This window comes from Suillus plorans (genome assembly GCF_016647745.1).
Source record: "Suillus plorans strain S12 chromosome Unknown HD556scaffold_10, whole genome shotgun sequence".
Lineage (NCBI taxonomy): Eukaryota > Fungi > Basidiomycota > Agaricomycetes > Boletales > Suillaceae > Suillus > Suillus plorans.
The window spans coordinates 758,028-778,135 of NW_024537394.1; the positions used below are offsets into that span (position 1 = coordinate 758,028).

The 20,108-nt window shown below is 47.6% G+C and overlaps 9 protein-coding genes across 9 annotated transcripts; 3 read left to right on the forward strand and 6 right to left on the reverse strand.

Moving 5' to 3' along the window:
• Window positions 1-374: 374 nt before the first annotated feature.
• On the reverse strand, window positions 375-2,132 carry HD556DRAFT_1230865 (nucleotide-diphospho-sugar transferase; the record flags this gene model as incomplete). The annotated part of the gene is made up of 5 exons (XM_041297379.1): window positions 375-565; window positions 626-715; window positions 778-1,804; window positions 1,868-1,957; window positions 2,019-2,132. The coding sequence occupies 5 exons, from the start codon at window positions 2,130-2,132 to the stop codon at window positions 375-377; spliced, it is 1,512 nt and encodes a 503-aa protein (XP_041164129.1).
• A 173-nt stretch (window positions 2,133-2,305) lies between these two features.
• Window positions 2,306-3,660, reverse strand: HD556DRAFT_1345791 (uncharacterized protein). The gene is made up of 6 exons (XM_041302237.1): window positions 3,443-3,660; window positions 3,277-3,390; window positions 3,120-3,218; window positions 2,975-3,065; window positions 2,772-2,921; window positions 2,306-2,715 (listed from the first exon to the last, which is right to left on the reverse strand). Exons 1-6 carry the CDS (start codon window positions 3,635-3,637, stop codon window positions 2,612-2,614), a joined length of 753 nt encoding a protein of 250 aa, XP_041164130.1. The 5' UTR covers window positions 3,638-3,660; the 3' UTR covers window positions 2,306-2,611.
• Window positions 3,661-4,251: 591 nt separating this feature from the next.
• Window positions 4,252-6,747, reverse strand: HD556DRAFT_1230903 (uncharacterized protein; the record flags this gene model as incomplete). The annotated part of the gene is given in 14 exon segments (XM_041297382.1): window positions 4,252-4,505; window positions 4,569-4,656; window positions 4,711-4,790; window positions 4,841-4,910; window positions 4,967-5,025; window positions 5,076-5,316; window positions 5,330-5,610; window positions 5,659-5,741; window positions 5,795-5,906; window positions 5,959-6,154; window positions 6,202-6,307; window positions 6,362-6,375; window positions 6,425-6,517; window positions 6,583-6,747. The coding sequence occupies 14 exon segments, from the start codon at window positions 6,745-6,747 to the stop codon at window positions 4,252-4,254; spliced, it is 1,842 nt and encodes a 613-aa protein (XP_041164131.1).
• A 1,608-nt stretch (window positions 6,748-8,355) lies between these two features.
• HD556DRAFT_1345830 (NADP-dependent oxidoreductase domain-containing protein) lies at window positions 8,356-9,777 on the reverse strand. Its single transcript, XM_041302238.1, has 8 exons — window positions 9,550-9,777; window positions 9,402-9,493; window positions 9,257-9,337; window positions 9,071-9,194; window positions 8,938-9,004; window positions 8,753-8,881; window positions 8,650-8,699; window positions 8,356-8,601 (listed from the first exon to the last, which is right to left on the reverse strand). The coding sequence occupies exons 1-8, from the start codon at window positions 9,627-9,629 to the stop codon at window positions 8,445-8,447; spliced, it is 780 nt and encodes a 259-aa protein (XP_041164132.1). The 5' UTR covers window positions 9,630-9,777; the 3' UTR covers window positions 8,356-8,444.
• Window positions 9,778-11,389, reverse strand: HD556DRAFT_1345843 (ubiquitin carboxyl-terminal hydrolase). The gene is made up of 6 exons (XM_041302239.1): window positions 11,230-11,389; window positions 10,623-11,177; window positions 10,527-10,569; window positions 10,327-10,476; window positions 10,085-10,271; window positions 9,778-10,037 (listed from the first exon to the last, which is right to left on the reverse strand). The coding sequence occupies exons 1-5, from the start codon at window positions 11,286-11,288 to the stop codon at window positions 10,119-10,121; spliced, it is 960 nt and encodes a 319-aa protein (XP_041164133.1). The 5' UTR covers window positions 11,289-11,389; the 3' UTR covers window positions 9,778-10,037; window positions 10,085-10,118.
• On the forward strand, window positions 11,378-12,127 carry HD556DRAFT_1345845 (SOH1-domain-containing protein). Its single transcript, XM_041302240.1, has 3 exons — window positions 11,378-11,634; window positions 11,689-11,808; window positions 11,866-12,127. Exons 1-3 carry the CDS (start codon window positions 11,408-11,410, stop codon window positions 11,954-11,956), a joined length of 438 nt encoding a protein of 145 aa, XP_041164134.1. The 5' UTR covers window positions 11,378-11,407; the 3' UTR covers window positions 11,957-12,127.
• HD556DRAFT_1455620 (triose-phosphate transporter family-domain-containing protein) lies at window positions 12,114-13,943 on the forward strand (the record flags this gene model as incomplete). Its single annotated transcript, XM_041308124.1, has 7 exons — window positions 12,114-12,347; window positions 12,403-12,591; window positions 12,677-12,765; window positions 12,865-13,303; window positions 13,360-13,499; window positions 13,548-13,732; window positions 13,794-13,943. Coding segments are annotated over exons 1-7 (1,365 nt in total), but the record flags the coding sequence as incomplete, so codon positions are not given.
• Window positions 13,944-15,058: 1,115 nt separating this feature from the next.
• HD556DRAFT_1439583 (uncharacterized protein) lies at window positions 15,059-16,518 on the forward strand (the record flags this gene model as incomplete). Its single annotated transcript, XM_041305978.1, has 8 exons — window positions 15,059-15,147; window positions 15,212-15,598; window positions 15,651-15,938; window positions 15,988-16,060; window positions 16,108-16,204; window positions 16,257-16,276; window positions 16,326-16,458; window positions 16,508-16,518. 8 exons carry the CDS (start codon window positions 15,059-15,061, stop codon window positions 16,516-16,518), a joined length of 1,098 nt encoding a protein of 365 aa, XP_041164136.1.
• Window positions 16,519-18,201: 1,683 nt separating this feature from the next.
• On the reverse strand, window positions 18,202-19,846 carry HD556DRAFT_75073 (autophagy-related protein). The gene is made up of 4 exons (XM_041311502.1): window positions 19,426-19,846; window positions 19,073-19,365; window positions 18,780-19,016; window positions 18,202-18,716 (listed from the first exon to the last, which is right to left on the reverse strand). The coding sequence occupies exons 1-4, from the start codon at window positions 19,743-19,745 to the stop codon at window positions 18,517-18,519; spliced, it is 1,050 nt and encodes a 349-aa protein (XP_041164137.1). The 5' UTR covers window positions 19,746-19,846; the 3' UTR covers window positions 18,202-18,516.
• Between the last annotated feature and the right edge of the window lie 262 nt (window positions 19,847-20,108).

Consider the following 20,108-nt stretch of genomic DNA (forward strand, 5'->3'; position numbering starts at 1 on the left):
AACGACGACGACGATCTCGTTCACGGGTTGTAATGGCGACGTGGGAGCATCTACTCCAGGCAGATCAATTACTGTCACGCTGTAATCGCAAGTGCCAGAAAGCCACAATCGTGGCGGAAACATCATGACGTGTTACATCATATAAGTCCATTATAATCAGCAGACGAATAAGTACCCATTGACAAACACCACATGCACATGATGTACATACGTAGAAAGACAAGATATTAACTAGCCTCGAAAAGGTATGGTATGAGCATAGTCAGTTTCAGAAAAAGTTATGAGCGTGCGAGATCAAATCCCGATTCCACGAGCATCCATTGTCCTACATAGTCTGTTGTTTCCGATTCCAAAAAGTCCAAATATACAACTCATCAGAGGAGTTGTTTCCAACCCGCATCACGACACTTCTTCACGAGGCGCTTCACCTCTTGCGATCGTGCACGTGTGGTGACGAGAAGGGTATCAGGCATGTCAACAATAACCAGATCATCAACGCCCAGGCACGTGATGAGACGTCCTGAGCCGGGTACCACAATTCCTCCAGCAACTTGTTCCGTCAGCACTGTCGAAGAGAGATGAAATCAACCACGGCGACTTGGTGAGAAAAGGTAAAAATAATCACCCAAAGAGCTGTCCCCAAGGACACGAGGTTGATTAGATTCAGCAGGCAGCAGGTCTGCGAGCGAAGAGAAGTCTCCGACATCATCCCAGCCTAAAGTCCGATATTAATCTACGTCCCTTCCTCCACAATAAAAATGGAATGTGGAAACATACCAAACGTCGCTGGTACTACAGCAACCTTACCCTCAGCAGCGGCAGGTTCAGCGACTGCATTGTCGATCGGGATCTTCTCGAGCTCGGGCCAGATTTCGTTGAGAGCGGTCTGACGCAACGCCTCGTCATGCCATACGGCCGCAATCTTTTGTAGCCCATCGTGGAGTTCCGGCTTGTATTCCTTAAGAAGGTCCAAGAGAACAGTCGCTTTTGTAACGAACATCCCTGCATTCCATCGGTAATTTCCGGTACCTATATATGCAGCAGCAGTGCGCGCATCAGGTTTCTCTTTAAAGCTAGAAACAAGCCTTGCGTTTGGAGCTTCCTTGATGCCTAGTTTGTTTCCAAGTCGAATATAACCAAAGCCGGTAGAAGGATGAGAGGGCGCAATGCCAATGGTAACGAGATAATCTTTTTTCGCCACCTCAACAGCTTCCGCGACAGCAGAAAGGAAGGCGTCGTCGCCAGAAATCATGTGGTCAGCAGCAAAAGAACCAATGACGGCATTGGAGTCCCGTTTTGCAAGAACAGCTGCGGCAAGTCCGATAGCTGCCATGGAATCCTTTGGACCAGGCTCGCAAATTAAGTTGTGCGCGAGAAGGTCAGGCAGTTGCTCTCGGATGGACTTAACATGGCCGGGACCCGCAACCACAGTGGTGCGGAGGGGAGATGAAAGAGGGAGAAGACGGTCCCAGGTGGCTTGAATTAAGGAACGTCCCTTAAGAGTTAAGTCGAGAAGGAATTTCGGGTGTTCTTCTCGAGATAGCGGCCATAACCGCGTACCAGCACCTCCTGCGGGAATTACAACGTAGAACCCGGGAATGTCGCGGACACCGAGTTGGAAAGGAGTGACCGCGTTATCGCCCAATGGAGATGGGAAGTGGCTGGTGGGTGTGGTGACAAGGGATGGGATACTGTGCGGAGATAGGAATGGGGATTTGGCCCGGAGCTGAGGGCTACCGGGCACTGGAGTCACAAAGCCAGAGCCTATGCGCGAGCTGGCGTAGTAGTTTCCGTTCCCATTTTGCTGTTGCAATCGAAAAAATGTTGGAATTTAGAATCTATTGAAGTGCAAAGTCATCCCGCTCACCTGAAACCCTTCCCGGATTTGACGTTCCAAGCTTGCGTTTGCCAACCGTAGGTCAGCACATTCCTGCCGGAGATCAGATATCTCAGCTTGCTATGCGTCGATGCATGAGCCACTGTATTTTAGAATGCCTTACATGATGAATGGAACTTACTGATTTCTGGACTGCGCCCATGATTTGAGTAAACATGTATTCAACAGGAAGAGCATTTTCGCTGCTGCTGACCTGCCCGGCAGGTGGGGCAGCAGAACTGTACGGGTAGGACATGGTTGATGAGTCGATGTTAAGGGTATTGCGTTAGCTGTCAGAGTGCAGTTTTATATATATATAAGCGTGGTCCGTTTTTTTTGCAAACGTGTACGAAGGCTTTTAGCGCTTATATTAGATATCGTCTATTTCGGGAGTTGCCCCATGTCCTATTCGGTATAGTCACGGAACATGCTATGTAAATCAATTGGTGCTCTTTAGGGTAAACTTTCATGATAACAAGCACCCGCAACTAGCTTACTCGGGATAAGGTCATCCGTGAAAGAACCACCGTTAACGTTATGAGCCGCAACTTGACTTAATCGTACGAGTTAAAGGATGTTGGCAATAGGATAGCTCAACTCGATAAGTATTTCACTCGTTTCCTGTTGTCAGTGACACCGCACTAGCAGGATCCGGCCAATCACCCAAAGCCCAGGCGCTGGCGAAATATGAAATATTTAATGCTTTGCGGCTCATGTGACGACATACACAGCTGACTAGTCTTCATCACTCTCGAATTCGAGAACTTGGTACTTCCTTGCCTTCTTATTCGGGTTAGCCAAAGATGCGCCCTTCGGAGGTCGAGAGCCGGCTGAAGGTTCTGTTCCGCAGTAGAATCAGCTGCCTCTGAGTACGTGGCACGCAACAGGGGCTTACTGGATATCGCATCACCTGACGGAGACTTTTCCTTTGAACGAGCAAGCTCCGCTTCAAGAGCCTTAATTTTCCGTTCAGCTGCCTGATTGACAGCAGGGACAGGGACCTGACTCAGGCCCAAGGGTGTGCGTTTTGACGGAAGCGTTGAAGCTATGGCAATGAGCTCAACACGCGCATCAACGTTGACAAGGGACGCAGCCGACCTGAATTAGCGTGGGATGACTCTGCGACAACGTCACGGGGCGCGAAAAGAGGGTTCAGCTGGCATTTGCGGGACTGGGCTTGTAGTGCAATCTTGATACGAGTCAAATATTGTTGGTGAGCAAGCCAACGATTCATGTGCCTTACGTCAATGAACAACGCGGTTGCCTGAGATGCAGCTTCGGCTTTTGAAAGTTCTTTCAGAGCCATGTGCAGTGGACGCTTGGCAGTTGGCCCAAAAGTGAGCTAATAAAGTCCTGCGTTGTCGGCTGGGTACAATCCGTACATCAAGAGTAGTATTTACGTTGATGTCCGAGTCTTTCTCAGTCCAGTCTCCAATGGCGAGATCACCATTTACGAATGTGGTCCGAAGCTTTTCAGCGAAGTTCTCAAGCACCTGAGGGCTTGGTTGCACGCCCTAGAATGATGCACGATCAGGGTAAGGGTGGTCGAAAGGCCTCGACACGAACGTTGGTGATGTTAAGAATGTGTTTGGTGGACCATGAGCCTCGCCACCACCTGCCTTCTGGTCCCTTGAGGCCTAAGTGAATCGACCATGCAGATTCGGTTACTTGCGATAGTAGGACAAATCGATCGAAGCCCTGGTAGATAACTTGTATGAGTTCGTCAAGAACCCCAAAATGTGACAAGACGTCGGTGGACATGATGAAGCTGTAAGAGCTTGAATGACGTTTAAATTTAGTACTCATTGCCTTCCAAAACAAGCATGTAGGTATTGATACAGGTATCCCACGCACAGACCATCAACAAGAGACTATATAAACCAGTCCTCAAACTTTCTCTGTTTCCTTAGAACATACTCAGCTAGGATCTATTTTATAGAAACTAACTCGAGTCTCGCATGTTTACACATGCCACATCCTTCAATTCCGCTGGATGACACTAGCGCTCACTCGTTCGACAGAGAACATGGTTTCCGCTTGCGGGGATTTCGAGGACGTTTGGGTTTGTGCATTGTTGAGCTGCTTGCAGCCTGGTGAAGCCACACCCAACGAGTTGAGCGTCTGTCTGACGGAACTTCAATAATACCATCAACTTACGATACATGTCCGTACAAGCAATCCACTTATGTTGTGTAAAAATTTTGTTGCTCCTACGTCTAAAGAAAACATGATTATCGCTTCTTGGATTTTTTCACGGAGTCAGATCCGACCAGTTCAACAAAACTTCATGAAGCTTTACTCGTGATAACTCGACTCCAATGTAGTAGCATTCAAATTATACAAGTGGTTAGCATACAAAAAATACAAAGATAATGTTACACGAGTCCTGCATCCGAAGCACGGCGTCTCAACTTGTTCGCCCATCCATGCTTTCCAGCGCCTTTGTCTCCACTGACCTGGGTCATCGATATCTCTGACTGTTCAATACCGCCCTGATATTTGCGTGTCCATTGATAGTCTGTGAAACCTTGCTCTCGTATTTGTTGAGACGCAGTGAAAACGTTCCAAGATGTCGCGTTGCTGAAGAAATCATCCATTTGCTCGAGAGGACGACCTGAAGTTTCTGGATCTACAAATAGAACCGCCGCGTCAATAGGATCACACATTGAAAACAGTAAGCCGTAAGCCGTACACATGAAAATGATAAAGGGGATCACGAATATATTGAGGCCAAAGAGGAGCAGGAGCACACCATATTCGATCGCCTGAAACAAAAAAGGCTAGAGAAACGACCATTAATTCATTTGCAAATGTTCGATCCTTCAACGACGTACGGTAATCATAGTCACGACGCCATTTCCTATGGACCATCCAACAACAGACCATGCACCTCCTTTGGCCCGAACATATGTAGCTGCACTGTTTCAGAGAAAAGAATTGGGCAAAGGAATTGATCACACTCACGAAAGAGCTCAGTTGGATAAAGCCACGGAGTTACTAGCCAGGTCGCACCAAATGTGCCGGTATACAGGAACTGGGAGGCACATCATTTTAAAAAAAGACATCACGATACCAGAATCGGTTGCTTACTGTCATCGCTACGACTCCCGCGCCATATGCCCGTTGATTGGGGCCCCCTGATTGCGCGTCTATCGAGTGATATGAGCGACGATCAAACAAAGTAAACGTAGTATATCACATTTGTCCAGGATGCCACCAATGAGCAGGAGCAACGCCATGCCAGCAGCCCCCCATACCATTGTGCCTCGTCGGCCAAACCTATCCAGAGTAAACACGGCAAAGAGCACGCTGAACATGTAGGACAGGTTATTGAATCCGGCCAAGAGTTTCGCCTCGCCTTGGCTGAAGCCAGCGCCCTGAATAAGATCAATGGCTGCATATAACGTTAGAGAAGTAGCGAGAGCCGGTAGAAGAAAGTGCTTTGCCGTAGACAGTGATGACTCCGATGCCGACGAGCTCTTGCATAATCTGGAGCCATACACTTAGAACAACTCTCCGTCGTAGTTCGCGCTGGCTCTTTGTCCTCGGAAATAGCATGCGAATATAACTATTGTTTTCTGCATGCTGGTGATCATGGATCACGTTCTGCACAATGGCAGCGAGCTCAGCCTCAACTCCATCCTTGTGGGTGGCTTGCAACACATTGCGTGCCTCGGAGACACGGCCGACTTTTGCCAGCCATCGAGGGGACTCCGGAAAGAAAGGTACAAGCGCTGTGATGGGTTAACATAAGCGAGGTTGAGTAAAAGATCGGGACGAACCGAGAATCACGAGCAGAAACACGACTTGCAGTGCCAGAGGTGTGCGCCATGCCATTACCTGATTGTTGCTCATGCTCGCAAATCTACAGATACGTCAGACAATTGGTTTATAACAGGATGCTTGAAACGGGCTGACATCTCTATCCAATATGCCAATGACAGTCCACTGATGTTCAGGAAGAACTCGATGGCAAGAAAGCTGCCTCGTGCTGTATGTGAAGAAACTTCGCTGCTCCAGACAGGAATGACTTTGATAAAAATAAGTACAGAGAATCAAGATAAGAACATAGGGTTATCCACCTGCGTCGATGGCTCCCACGCCGAGACCAGTCACGACTCGTGCACAACACATCCAAGTGATGTTCATCGCGGAGGCTTGAAATGTTGCTCCGATGATCGAGATAATGACACCCAATATTATGGCAGTTATACGTCCCGACCTGTCGGCGATAGAACCACCAAGCAGCGCTCCGATGAGGGAACCGCCGTAATAAACCTGATAGACATGCAGTAAAGATTACTGTCAAGAAGCTTGCAACTTACAGAAACAATTCCCCCAAGCGCCGCGAGGTTATGTGAGTTTCCCGTGGTGGGGTAGATGCCCATCGTTTTCAGGTAATCCTCGTTAAGATTCACTTGAGACATGACCCTGCGCGTCGGTGTGTTAACATTCACTCGGAAGAGGAAATGCAGGGAGGTGTACCCTTGGTCATAACCCTAATCGATCGATCAGCTTTTGATAGGCGAAGAACATGCAGCTACTGACATAAAAAAGAATCGCTAGACCAGCAAGCAAATTATTTGCCCAGTTATACGAATTCGGGTTACGGAACTTGAACATTCGCGTAGCCGAATAACTCTACAAGTGAGATGTACATCACTGGTAAGCGTCTCGAAGGTAAGATCCAAGGAGAGTAGACTTACAGGTAAATACTTACTCATCCACCATTCAGGTGTGACAGGAACATTCTCTGCATGGCATGTTACAATAATTGCGGATGTATTAAACGAAGCTACATCGTTGCTAGCACCATTGACGGATCTAGACGAACCTACAGAGAGTGATCGTTGTTCTGAATTGCTCTGCATCTCGTGCGAGGTGTAAGGTGAAGATCGCTCTGTTTCCATAAAGTGGTGGATGGGCTTTCCGGTGAGAAGAACCAGACTGCGGACTTGAGGCTAACCGCTGTCCGTATTTATAGTCAGTCAATCAGTCGAGTGGAGAGCCAGCTTATGTTCTGGGTCTCAATCCAAGGACGGTGATGTCAGGAGGCCGAGGTCTGACCCATGTTTCGACCCGTGATGTATAGCCGGCTAAGTAAAGATTCCGACAGGAGATTCCTTGTGGGGCGGCCTGAACTTGTACGAGATCTTGAAAGGATCATTGGGATACTGGATTCGCAATCACAGACATACCGAATGTGTAAGTACAAAGTCCATTCAAAGAATCGCGGTGCTCGGTCTTGGCCCGGACCGTACGCGCTCTCTAAATGACGATTGCATCATCTAGTCAGGCTCCCTAGCTGATGAAACAATGAGGTACAATCCAATCAGCACTGGCGCAAACTCGAAAGCTTTCAGTCGATTGCCCGTACGTTGATAATTGTACCTTGAGTTACTTGCAATTTTGGTGGCCGAGGATCAAGTACAAAGCCAAAGTCTAAGGAATCTCCTACATTCAATCTGATATTGAGTAGTAAAACGGCGCAGAGTCGCCAGGTGGGATGACGTAGCCGTGTTACGTAAGAAATGCGGGTTTTAAATAATTACATTCGTTGTCAATGACACCCTAAGTTGATCAGGACCTTCGGCGCAGAAGAACAACACCAAATAGATTTTACTGCGGATGGTGGAACAGATAAGAACGAAAGCAAAAAAGAGAGCCACAATCAAACCATACATTATTAGAGGTCCGCTAGTCCCGGGAAAAGGCGGTCTGCTCTTTTCATCATGGTTTGTGAACCTACGTTGGACTTGAAGTCTGCAGATAGTGGATATGAATTGATCAGAGCTGGCCGTTGGCAAGGTCCTCGCTATTAGCTGAGTAGCCCATTGATCAAATTATCAAATGATGCATGACTCAATGATATCGGAACCGGCTGCGGTTTGACATGTACTCCACATGCTTCCAATGTGCTAGAAAATTTCGGGCATCATGGTGCATCATGTGCATGAGGCCCGGGAGTGGCAGGCTGTGTAGCACCTACGCTAGCCCACGTATCATTACATTCGCTTGCTCCAACCAACACATCATGACACTTAAATCCTCCCAGGCAACCAAGTACGTTTGATTGAACTGATATTAAATCTAAGTCGTGTTATAGACATCCTGACTTCCCTGATTGGCAGTCGTACAGATGCAATGCATGCTGGTCGAGGAGCATCAAGTCATCTTTCCACGATCGAAATTAAGCGCTCGAATGTCCGGTACATACTTTAATTTTCATGCAACAATGCCTAACTTTGTCCGCAATAAGTCACAGGTAGTGTAGACGCATGATCACTCGTGGGTGGCGTTGGTGTGGATACACGTAGTTGAATGAATTTCATCTCGCCCGCTTCGTCTTGTATATCAAGCTATCGCCTCATAAAAGACGCAAAAGGTGTCATCACAAGGAACGAGGCATCCATAATAATAATCCTTTCTGAGCGACGGAGACAACCATGAATCATGTAACGTTGTCGTGGGTGCATGAATGAGACGATAAAAAACTAGATTTGATCGATAAGCCTCTTTCAGTTTGAATCAACAGCAAAGCTCGCGCTTTGAAAATATAATTTAATAATTACGGAGCATCAACAGGGTTCCAGCTGATAGACCCCTCTTTTCCACGGTCAAGCCCGTCAAGTTGCTCCATCTCTTCTAGTTCCAGTTCAAAATCATACAATTGAGCGTTCGATCTGATGCGTTCTGGCGTTGCTGATTTGGGCAGCGGAACGAAGCTAAACCGATGTAAATTCAACTTCAAAAATGAAAAGACAGCGCCAAACCCTTTTTGAAGCGACCACCGAAGGAGCACTTGGGCTGCGTCGCGACCATGCTAAGAAGGCCTTGTAGTCATATCTGGTATAGCGCTTCAGAAGCAGGACTAACATTCTGCGCTATTGTTTGAATGATCGGATGATCCATTTTCCCTCGCATAATCGGACAGTAGGCTTGGACCACGATCGAGTGTTCACGGCAATAGTCCACTATGGGCCGTTGCTGGCAAAATGGGTGAAGCTGCCAGCATGCAATGAGTGGAATGGTACTACTGTTCATCAAAATCAGTTGCATGCCTCAATTTGATTCACCGCAGGCATATCATATTTTGCATCTGCAATCTCTTCTAAATGCTTGATCCCACTGAAAAATGGTGCATGATAATTACGACTATCTCTTCTTTACTAGGAAACAAGGCAGAAAACGCACTAATTTGAAACGCCAATTGATCGTATTTTTCCCGCATCACGGGCATCTTGCAAAGCCCTGTATGTGGCTAGACGGCGCTCAGAGCCAGAATACGGGTCGTGAATGAGGAATAAGTCGATGTACTCTAGTAAGTTAAAAAGACGTAAGAATATTTACATACTAAGAATTCGTTCAACAATGACTCACCAAAGCCAAATTTAGCGAGAGATTCATCGACACCCTTCAGCGTGCTATCATACCCGTGATTTTTGCTGATACATTTTGTCGCTAATGTTCGTTCGGTAAGGGATGGAAGCTCATTTCCTGCAGAACCACCTTCAGCGACACGCACTAATGAAAAGTTCTCCTCGGTCAATGCCGCTATCTCTGACAGCTTCCCCAACAGCCGCTTCATTGCGATAAGCTTGGGCTGAATCCACGTGTCTGAGATGGTTCATTACAATGGGGAAAGCATCAACGATGGTCATAAATTATATCACCTGAAGCCCGCTCGCAGTGCCTCAAGAACTGACGTTCGGGTAGTGAAATTTTGATACACGCCAAATCCCAGGAGTGGCATTGTATGGCCTATGGTCGTGCCGTACGAGGGGATTCTCACTAGTTTAGCCGTAGACAGGTATTAAAAACACAAATTATTACCTGACACCAGTTGAATTCTAGACTCGATCGTAAGTGTCATAGTACAAGGTGGACTCGGTAAACGTGTCCATCGTGCCAAGTATCCGCAGCTTCCTCAGGCTGTTTCATTGTTTGTAACAGCTTGTCAGACTCCCGATTTGAAAAGACCGCTGAGACGTAAAAATAAAGGCAAGCGAGAGAAACGTCAGGAACAAACTATGTAGTGTACAGTTCACGATGAAATCAAAGAAGTATATTCACGTTGGGCGCCAAGAGACCTCTATTGTCATTCGCTAGTCAAAGTCGGGAAGCGATGACGAGACTGAGATTAAAGTACGTGCTCAATGCACTGCGGGCAAGGTCAGCTGCGCAATCAGGCCGAAACCTTAACCTTACTGAGTACTGTGACCGCACATTAGTCTGCCCCGCTCTAGGACTGCATCGCTCTTTGTCTCTCTAAGCGCTCTCGCATCACTCTCTGCGCATCTGCTTTCGCCGAGTCAAGCTTTCCAGCCTTTGCTAGAGCCAACAATAAAGCATGCACAAGGCCGATGTGGTTGTGGCGACGCGAGCTGTTCTCAAACTTTGAAAACAGAATCAAAAGTGTGAGCATCGGCAACAAAATATTCGGTACTCACTGCCCAACGTTCGCGCTTAGAGTTTTCATTGGAAATTTTGTTCATAAGATCGCTCATTTCAGCATCCTCTGCTGAACCTTGTAGAGCGTCTAAACGTCTTCTCATTCCAGGTATTGGGTCATCCCGAAGAGCGAGTAAGCTGAACTCAAGCTACGGAATATAAGTTGAGACATAAAACATGAATTACATATTTTGCTTACTGCTCCAGTCGGGTAAGTGTGTATCCGGTTCTCTATAACTTCCCTAGAAAGCGGGGATTAAATGACAAAATATGACGACGGCGTGTCGCTAAGTACCTTGCTTTTTTAACCCATCCCTCTCCGGATCCGTCATATTCTCCATGTCGCACCGGGTAAGGTTTCAGTCCATCAAGTTCATACAGACTCCCCAGCACTGGAAGGTAAACAACGAAGTGATAGGCTTCTTCGCTCTTCTTCGAAAGGTCTAGACCATCTAACGAGATGGAGCTAGGTGGAGAAAGCGCGTTATGAGCTTCTCGAAGCCAATCCGCGCTTGTGATAGCCATCCCACATGTCTGTGGGTCCATGCCTGAGGTAAAGTTCAAGAGGTCCATAAATTGCGGTCCTGCATGGAGAGATGCAATGTTTCCCAGGGCGTTGACAACAGCAAGTGTAGCGCAAGCGTTGTTCACAGTTTGATGGGCGAAGAATCCGGGGAAATCTGAATCATAGTGACCAGCACCAACACCAGGCTCGTCGTCAGGTGATTCAGGGAACCACTTAAACAAGAAGATTAGGGCATGCACAGGCTGTAGCGCCTCCAATGATTCTGGTTCAAGTGAGTAGAGGTCATCGACGATGTAAGGCACTCCGAGGCTTTTGAGTAACTCTCTGTGACCGGTTGCGTGAGTCAGGTAGATCAGTTATCATCATTTCAACATACGTGAACACCCCAGGGTCAGATTCTGTAAGTTGCCAGCCACTAGAGTCCTCGTCTGACATTATTCACGACGTGCAAAAGCAAAAGCAACAAATTATACCGCGCGTCTAGGTTCGGCTTGCCACGTGACCCTTGTTTGGTGATGCCTTCCGTTCATAACAAGCTTTCTCTTCAATTGCACATGATGGAGGCTTCTGACCCTGCTCAATCGCCTCAGGCCACGACAGAAGATCCACGAGCTGCTAATCGCGACAAATTCGAGCTTGAACTGGAATTTGTGCAGTCGCTGGCAAACCCATACTACCTCCATTCTCTCGCACAGCAGAATATTCTTGATCAACCTGCATTCATCAACTATCTGGAGTATCTCACGTACTGGAAAGAGAAGGATTATGCCCGGTTTATACAGTTCGTCTATAGTTTGCGAGCGTTTACTATACTGCAACCGATGTTTTTGTTCAGCTACCCACACGCACTGCACCATCTTGATTTGCTCCAACACGCCCAATTTAGGTCAGAAATGAAGAAAGATGAATGGCGCGAATATCTCAACCAGAAGCAGTATGACCACTGGCGAACATGGTATGAGATACAGGAGTTTATTAAAGACACTTTCTTGATAATGATCTGTCGCGTCAGGCGAGATTACCCAGGGATTAGTACTAGTGTTGCCTCCACCGACCTTCAAGAAACCGGTGTGCAATCGCAACAGAATGCTCCTTTTGGGTGATATGGTTTACCGGATGTCTTGGCGGAAGCACATGGCGCTTTGGTTAATGAAAGTAACCATAAAATGAAGCGTTGCCAAACATACAGACTCGCAAGGAGTTACTGTTCTATGTCATTTGGTTCTTACATAAATCCTTCTGGCTGTCTTCAAATTGAAAGTTCCCACGCGTGTTAAACACTTCACGCGCAGTGCCACCGTTGCTTGGAATCTTACTGTACATGGCTCATCATGCTGAAAATGACTCTGAAGGTCGTCACTCATACATACCGGTGGAATCAAGCTTCAGGGAGAGTGACCACGGCGAATCCTCCTTTCATATTGCGTCGCTTGCAGAGAAACAGCGGATATGGTGGAGAACTGCCATCATCAATACATGCTTCATAGCTTCGTGGTACGTGGATGTTACTGTAAGGCTCCTGAAACGGGTTCATATGTTGACTACATAGGTATATATTCGCAACCCTACTGTCTTTGTACAACAAGTGGATGTTTTCGCCAGACCTTTTTGGATTTCCGTACCCGCTCTTCGTGACTACCTTGCACATGATTATTCAGTTTATCTTGGCTGCTGCTCTTCGGATCTGTTTCTCGCATCATTTCCGGCCAGAGAGAAGCCCTTCGGTAAAAGACTATGGGTACGTACTTTCTCGCAATAGCTAGTACCCGTCGGGCAGTCCTTGTCCTCACTGGACACCGGTTCTAATTGTAGCCTCTTTGAAGCAAGAAAGCAGTTCCTACTGCCATTGCTACCGGTCTCGATATTGGTCTGTCGAACCTATCACTCAAGACTATTACCCTATCATTCTATAGTGAGTTGTCAGTTCTGAACTTCGCCAGACGCTGGCCGGCCTACGTTTGAACTCTTAATATGTAATTTACGCTCAACTCATACATCTGGTTGTCCACAGCAATGTGCAAGTCATCTTCTCTCATCTTCGTGTTGTCCTTTGCATTTTTCTTCCGTCTGGAAGTGTTCTCTCTGCGACTCGTCGCTGTCATCCTTCTCATTTTTGGTGGGGTGATTCTTATGGTTGCTTCTGAAACGGCCTTCGTTCTTCCCGGGTTTTTACTTGTGATGACCGCCAGTGCATGTGGGGGTCTACGTTGGAGCCTTACGCAACTGCTCCTGAAGAACAAGAATATGGGTCTAGATAATCCTGCAGCTACCATATTCTGGTTGGCTCCTACAATAGGCGCCACGACAGCTCTTCTTAGCGCCATCTGGGAGGGGTGGTTTACCATATACGCTTCGCCATTCTTTCAGGACATGGCCTCCACTCTTCGTTCGGGCCTGTTCTTGGTCGCGCCCGGTATTTTGGCTTTTTGTATGGTCATGAGTGAATACTAGTACGTTTATGATCATGCGTTCAATTCCACGATGTCATCTAATTAGGTCATAAAAGTATAATCCAACGGGCCGGAGTCTTGCCAATGTCAATAGCAGGCATAGCCAAAGAAGTGTCGACCATTACAATTTCGGCTTGGTTTTTCGGAGACACGCTTACGCCACTCAATATAACCGGCGTAGGTATCACAGTTTGCGGTCCGTTTCGAAGCTATATGAATGCGGCACTTCTAACGGCATCTGTAGGGATTGCCCTTTTTACGTTTCACAAGTACCGCGATTCCATTGATGGTAGACTATCAGTGGACGCGCAGGGGAACATGGTAGCGATTAACGACGAAGATGTGGGTGACTCGTCAGATTCTGTGCACGGGGTCAACTTTGAGCTTAGTGCTGCTAATCTCGGACGTCGAGACGATGGTCATTTTGCGGTATGTCGCATCATTACGGAAAACCCTTCTAGAATTATGTATTCATCGAAACGCCACAAAGCATCAGGGGTCTGTTGATAACGACGCGCATCAGCGCCTGCTTTTTTCCACCGATCATGACGATTCGGATGATCATCATGAAGGCGAAGAAGATGCCGAACTAGTCCGGAGTATTCAGTTCTCTAAGTTCAATTGGGAGGCTGAAAGAGGTATAGACGAGAACTAGGGCCCCGGATGCGCTTCCAATTACATAGCCATCATATGCAGACTAGTTACCAACCTTGACCTTTTTTTTGACAAGAAGTTGCAACCTGAAGCGGTTCTTTGAAAGTGAATCCTCCGGCCCATTTGCACCTGATTGAAAAATGATCCCTTGCCCGGGTCGGGAGACTGGAGTCACAATAACCATAAGTCTTCTGGTACTAAATATTACGAACCATTACCTCTCTAATTTGGTCCCGAGCCGTGCACAACTCAAGTTTGTATTAAGCTTAGCTTACGTTGATGTGCAATAATAGTGAACTGTTTGAGTTATGGTTCGAAATTATTGATCCGAGGACACCTGACTCTGGCTGACTTCTGTTCCGTTGAGCCCGGGTACCACGCGGCCTGTCCTGCGCTTACTCTGACTTGGTGGTGATGTGATTTTTTGGTTTAGATGATTGGGCCAGACGAATTGGGAGACAAATTGTAGCAAATCGTTCGGTTACTGCGGAATATTATCTGATGCGATCAATTTAGTCAGCACAGCAAAAACCCTTGGACGAAAGACATGTGGCTGCGCTGGAAAATACCTGGATACGGTGTGAAAATCAGACCCAAGTCCCTCCAAAGTGCCTGTAGGAGGCGATGAGCGGCCTTGCGCACTACGCACTGGCAGGCCCATCAAGGAGCCGGGCACTCCCGTAGGTCAAATTAGAAGGCGATAATCGGACTGCTGCTTTATGACGTGTAACAGTCTAGAGCTTTTGTGATGCGACTAGTAAGTGATATTTCCCGCACGTTTTTTTTTTGCCATCAATGATTAAGTGCTTTGTACTGATTGTCAATCCTATTACGATATGAAACCAGAAGAAACGGCCATTCACGGATTGACTAATAGCATCTGCTAGATCGTTGAAATGCTGGGTTAATGGCGACGTTCTGTTGGGTAAGAGGCCCGATCCATTGTCGCTTATGGACCGTGTATGGGCACGGGAAATCAGCGATAATTCACTTTTGATCTGACTTTCTTCGTGGACAGATCTCACACAACGGCCTCGAGGTATTTAGGCTGTGTGATATATAAATCCGGGCTATTCTGGCTTTTGGATTATTCACTTTACCATGGATGGTTTTCAATTCATTATCGAGTCCCCTCAAGAGACCCAAGGTCACAAGAAACGCCCGCGTCTTGTGACTTCTTGTGATAACTGGTACTGCCCATTCAAATCTCCATCAAGTAATCCATGTTGACCTTTCACCTTGTCCCTCTTCTAGCCGCCTCAAAAAAATCAAGTGTCTGCAGTCATCCCCCGAGACACAATGTGAGGCCTGCAAGGCAGCGAAAATTCCATGCAAGTTTCGCGATCGCGAACGATATTTTGCCGAGCGCAGTCGAGCCATCGCGGGCCCCAGTTCCTCGCCAACATACCATGGATTATCGAGTAGACCAACGATCACGGCTTCAGAGTCTTCAGAGCGCTCCAGTTCGGGTGGTGCAAATGAGCACGCCACCCCGGCATCGACCGCGCACACGCCACCATCGCAGGGATATGCCAACTCCATGTCTCGCTCTCCGTCCTACTCGCCACCAGGAACATCATCCACAGATCATGGTCGATATCAAAGTTATCCAGATCATTCAAGGCCTCCTACAACTCATAGGTAATACATCCACACTCTCAGATATCAACACTCATTGACATGGCCATGGAAGACATACAACTGCAGGTGATGAGCACACTCGTCGATATGGAACTCCTGGTCCAGGTCAGGCATTGGGTCGTTCCCATACCACATCGAGTGGCTACCGGCCAACTCAAGTCTTCGACCCCATGAATCCTCAGATGCCACAACGCAGCTGGATGCCCCATTTCATCCAGATATTCATCAGTCAACTTGGCAGCCAATGCGCGTTCATGACTTACGATGACCTATATGAAAAATTCCGACACCAGACTCTATCCCCTCTACTCTCCAACTGTATTGCAGCACTCGGCGCAAGGTCTGTCTTCTGCGATGCACTCAACTTGTATATGAACGAGATCAAACAGGTTCTCTGACATACCGGATGTTGTCGCGCGTGGTCCCCAGAACGTCGCAGATATTTTCTGTGAGAATGCCAAGGTTCGTGATCGTGTGTGTGGGTCCTGCTGATCTAATGGAATGAGTAGGAGTTGTTGTCCGCGGCACTTAACCAACCATCTCTCGATGTTCTTCACGCTGTCATCACCCTGGCATGGACAGAATACAAAACTGGTCGGCTTCTTGGTAAGTACCGGGAATGTTTCCCGTGTTCATCGGCTAAATGCTTGGCTCCTAGGATTCCGACAATACGGTGATGTGAGTGAAATTGGAATGTTTGGCTAGCTCGTTTCTGACAAACGATCAGCTTGCCATGAGAACCGCAATGGCTATAGGACTGTCTGAAGAATCCACCAGGCAGATGAGCCCTTATGACAGTTACCAAAATCGTCTTCGTTTGACATGGCAAAGTGTCTCTCAGTTGTACGCCTCATCAGCTTGTGAGTTCTCAGGCTTGTTGTGATTCAAACCACCCTAATCATAACCAAGTGTCGGGGTAATTTTAACGGTCGACCGATTTTTACGCCCGCTGCACCAGCCATGCCAAAATCTTGCTTTGTCATTTAACTTCAATGCTTATGCCCCTCTTGCCTTGGTTAAGCCTTTGGGAAGACCTTTGGGTTTCTCATTCCACTCGGAGACCGCTGGCAGGCTTCCTTCGTTGACCATATATTTCGTGCTGCCTTTATTTATTAACCTGACATATATATCAACTCACATCAATAATACCACCAGACTGCATGTTACATTGATTACAATCACATCCCTGTATACACAGAATTTCCAAAGTTGAAACAACGTGCAAGAACATCTGCTCCACGAGTTTGCATCATTGTCAGCTAACCTGTGCATATATGCTGCGGCACATCACCATGGGAAGGTCGATCATCAACATCACCATCATGCTCAAGATCGGCAGTTGGTTTACTCCCCATAGATCAATCGTACGCCGATCAAACGCTCCTACGCTCCCCAGTCCCGTAGTTCGCGCATTTAAGTTTGCGTTTTTACTTACAAAGTGGTCGGCGGCCGAGTTGTGCCGATGCGGAAACAGGGTTTGAAACATGCTATCCCACGTTTGTGAGCTAACTTTGTATTTATTTAGCCTAATCGCGAAGCTTAATCACGAAAAAGATTTAAGACAGGACAAGAAAACGGTCAAATGATGCGCTGTAACGCTGAAGTTAAGCGCTGAAGCTGAAGGCTCGTGCTCGGTGACATGATGCACTGGCACTGACTAAGAAATCCTCGACTTCCGAGGACTTTCTGGACGGGCTGTTCGGAATGGGAAGTGTTCTATTTTTTTTCTTCCAATTGCAGACCTGTAAGTCGGGACCATGCTGTATTTGAGGAACAGCTGACTTTTTTCTATCAAATGGTCTGATGCATGGCTACAAGACTAAGCAGGGCGATTAAACTACTTACCTACTCTTACCTCACCAATCATAGTACACGGCTACTTCCAGAGCCCGGGGTTCGGTGACTGTTAGCGCCAATGTGTATATGTTCAGAACTGTCCAGTATATGTTCCGACGGCTTTTGTCGAGTGCATAACGAGAATGGAAGTGCTGGAACGACTGCATCTGGAATGAGTGTCCGTCATTCCGCACTGCGGCTGCGGCTGCGCTCGAGGGACGAACTGACAAGTGCATGATTCGCAGGTACATAATACATATGCCGGCGGTGCGCAGTAGAGTTAGGTTGTGAAATTTAAAATCTTAGTCTTGCACCGCACAATAGAACGGGCTCAATTATTACGAGGTAGCAGTATCCCGGAATGAATGCATGCCTGCGCCCTGGAGGCTGGGTATACAGTTCTCTTGCAAGTAGTCCCGTGTTTCAATGCAGAAGGGTCGGTGGTCTAAGGCCAATCCGATTTAGGCACGGTGGGCTTCTCGGCGAGGCTGGTCGCGTAAAACCGTGACGCCGGCGACTGTGTGTCTTTTATAATTTTAAGCTTGTTCATCCCCGCCGACCGGCAAACTTCATGCGTCAGGGGTTGATTGTATGTGTAGTTTCGCGGCAAGCTCCCCGACCCTGTCATTCTGAGCGCTGAGGCATAATGTTTTAACAGGGTTGAAAGTTTAACCTTGCGCCACCGCTGCGATATGATGGTCGCAAACAGTGTAAGAGTGTTACTACAGCCCGTATGTGGTAGTCAACATTTAGCGAGTGTCACGGACTTTGAGGCGTTTTAAATACGTGAGATCAACTCTCCACATGATCTTGTTGTTGTGAGTTACTGATCAGGACCGAGGAGGTTGTATCAATGCAGCCCGCGGGTGGTTTTTCAGGTGACATTCCAGTGAAACAGAATCACGGACGCAAAATGACCGGGAACTGACCGACGGGGGAAATTTAAATTTGCTGGTGTGAAATTTCTCCAACAAGAAAGTTCTCGAAAGATGTGGCCTGACTTCACACTACAGTGGAGAAAGGGTATCTCATACATGCCATCGCCCAGAACAGGAGGTCAGTAGAAAATGCACTACAATCGCCTACCGTACAATTCCTACGCAAAGACTTACCCATCCATCTGCACCCGCCATACAAGCCCCTAGCCATGCCATCTCCGCATCAGGAGGTACCAGCACACCATGCATCATAGCATAAGCAAGTTCTGGGCCAGAATATGGCGCAGGTGGAAAGAGGAGGGGAAGATGCGTAGATAGATAATGCACTAAGGTATGCGCCGAGCCTATTTAGTAACTCGATCAGTTCCAACAATCCTTTACTGGCAATCCTTTGGAGAGAAACATACCATCTTCAAGGGTCGGAGAGACAACGTCTTGCATCACGGGCCCGTCAGGTAAATACAACCTAACTGGGACACTGCGAACGTTATAAGCATTATCGCGGTCCGATGCACTCTGCGGGTCTGTAGATGGTGGCCTTGCATGCATCGATGGATTTGTGGAAGGTGGTGGAGAGTTCGACCGCGCAGGTGCGGTTGTAGGCACTACCTTAGATGCTACGCGCCAATAGTCCTCGAAGTTATCTAGAAATGACGAGCATCCTGAATTGCGCATACACGCAATAAAACGGCTGGCTCACGTTCTTTGATGCCTTCCCAGATACCATCCTGGTCTTGCTTCCGGAGACCTGTCATGCGCTTCGTGTTTCCCCATCGTATGAAGTCTGCCTCCTTGAGCTGCCCCATAAAAGCTTGTTTACACGACTCGGCAGAAGGCGAGAGAAGAAGCTTCTCTGTGGGAGGTGATGCAAGGTGGAGAATGAGCTTCAAGGGAGTCACTTGCAGATTGTAATGAGATGTGGAAGTCTGAGACGGAGGCCGAATTGAGGCAGAGATGATGTGATTATCGTAGATCAGCCCTATCGGCCAGTGCCTACCAGAAGATTATGTTCAGGATACATCGTGTACCGCGTTACAAGGGTCTGAAACTAACCACTTCAACAGCGTACCTTCCTCGCTCTCGAACCACCATTCTTCCTCCTTAAGCATCTTTCCAGCTGCCTCATCGAATACGACATCCATCAAGAATCGTCGTATCTCAGGCATGAGAAGAGGCAAGTAACTGACACGAGGAGCTTGAATATAATAACATTCCAGCCCGCGATCAGAATTCGCTGGTAACTCTTTTGAGTCTACGCGAATTTCAAGGGGAACGGTACCCTCCCATGTCAGGCGGCGAAAAAGAGTTGTTGATGCTGGAGTTGAATTCGCAGACGGTTGACCGTGATGGCGCGTAGTACCGTATGCAGACATCAAAACTCTGTCGAGATGGCAACTATTTGCAAGAAGCGCTTCAAGAGAGTCTTAGTCGTGACTCGTTAGAGCAGCAGCGAGTTGATTATGATGATTCACGTGACTCGACGCGCCCAATATGTAGTTACCAGTTCAACTAGCACCATCACACAATATGGTCCACGTCGCAGCACCTTCGCTGGACTGGTTCAGGTTGGTGCCAAAGGCATGCTAGCGGATTCCCTCACAGCACACACGACTTTCTCAAGGCCCTTGGCTTTGAGACGAATATCGCCAAGAACGGGATGACATGCTGTTCCCCCCGGTAACATCCAAGCCAATAAAGGTTGAGAGTACAAGCGATCACAGTAATCTGGATGCCTT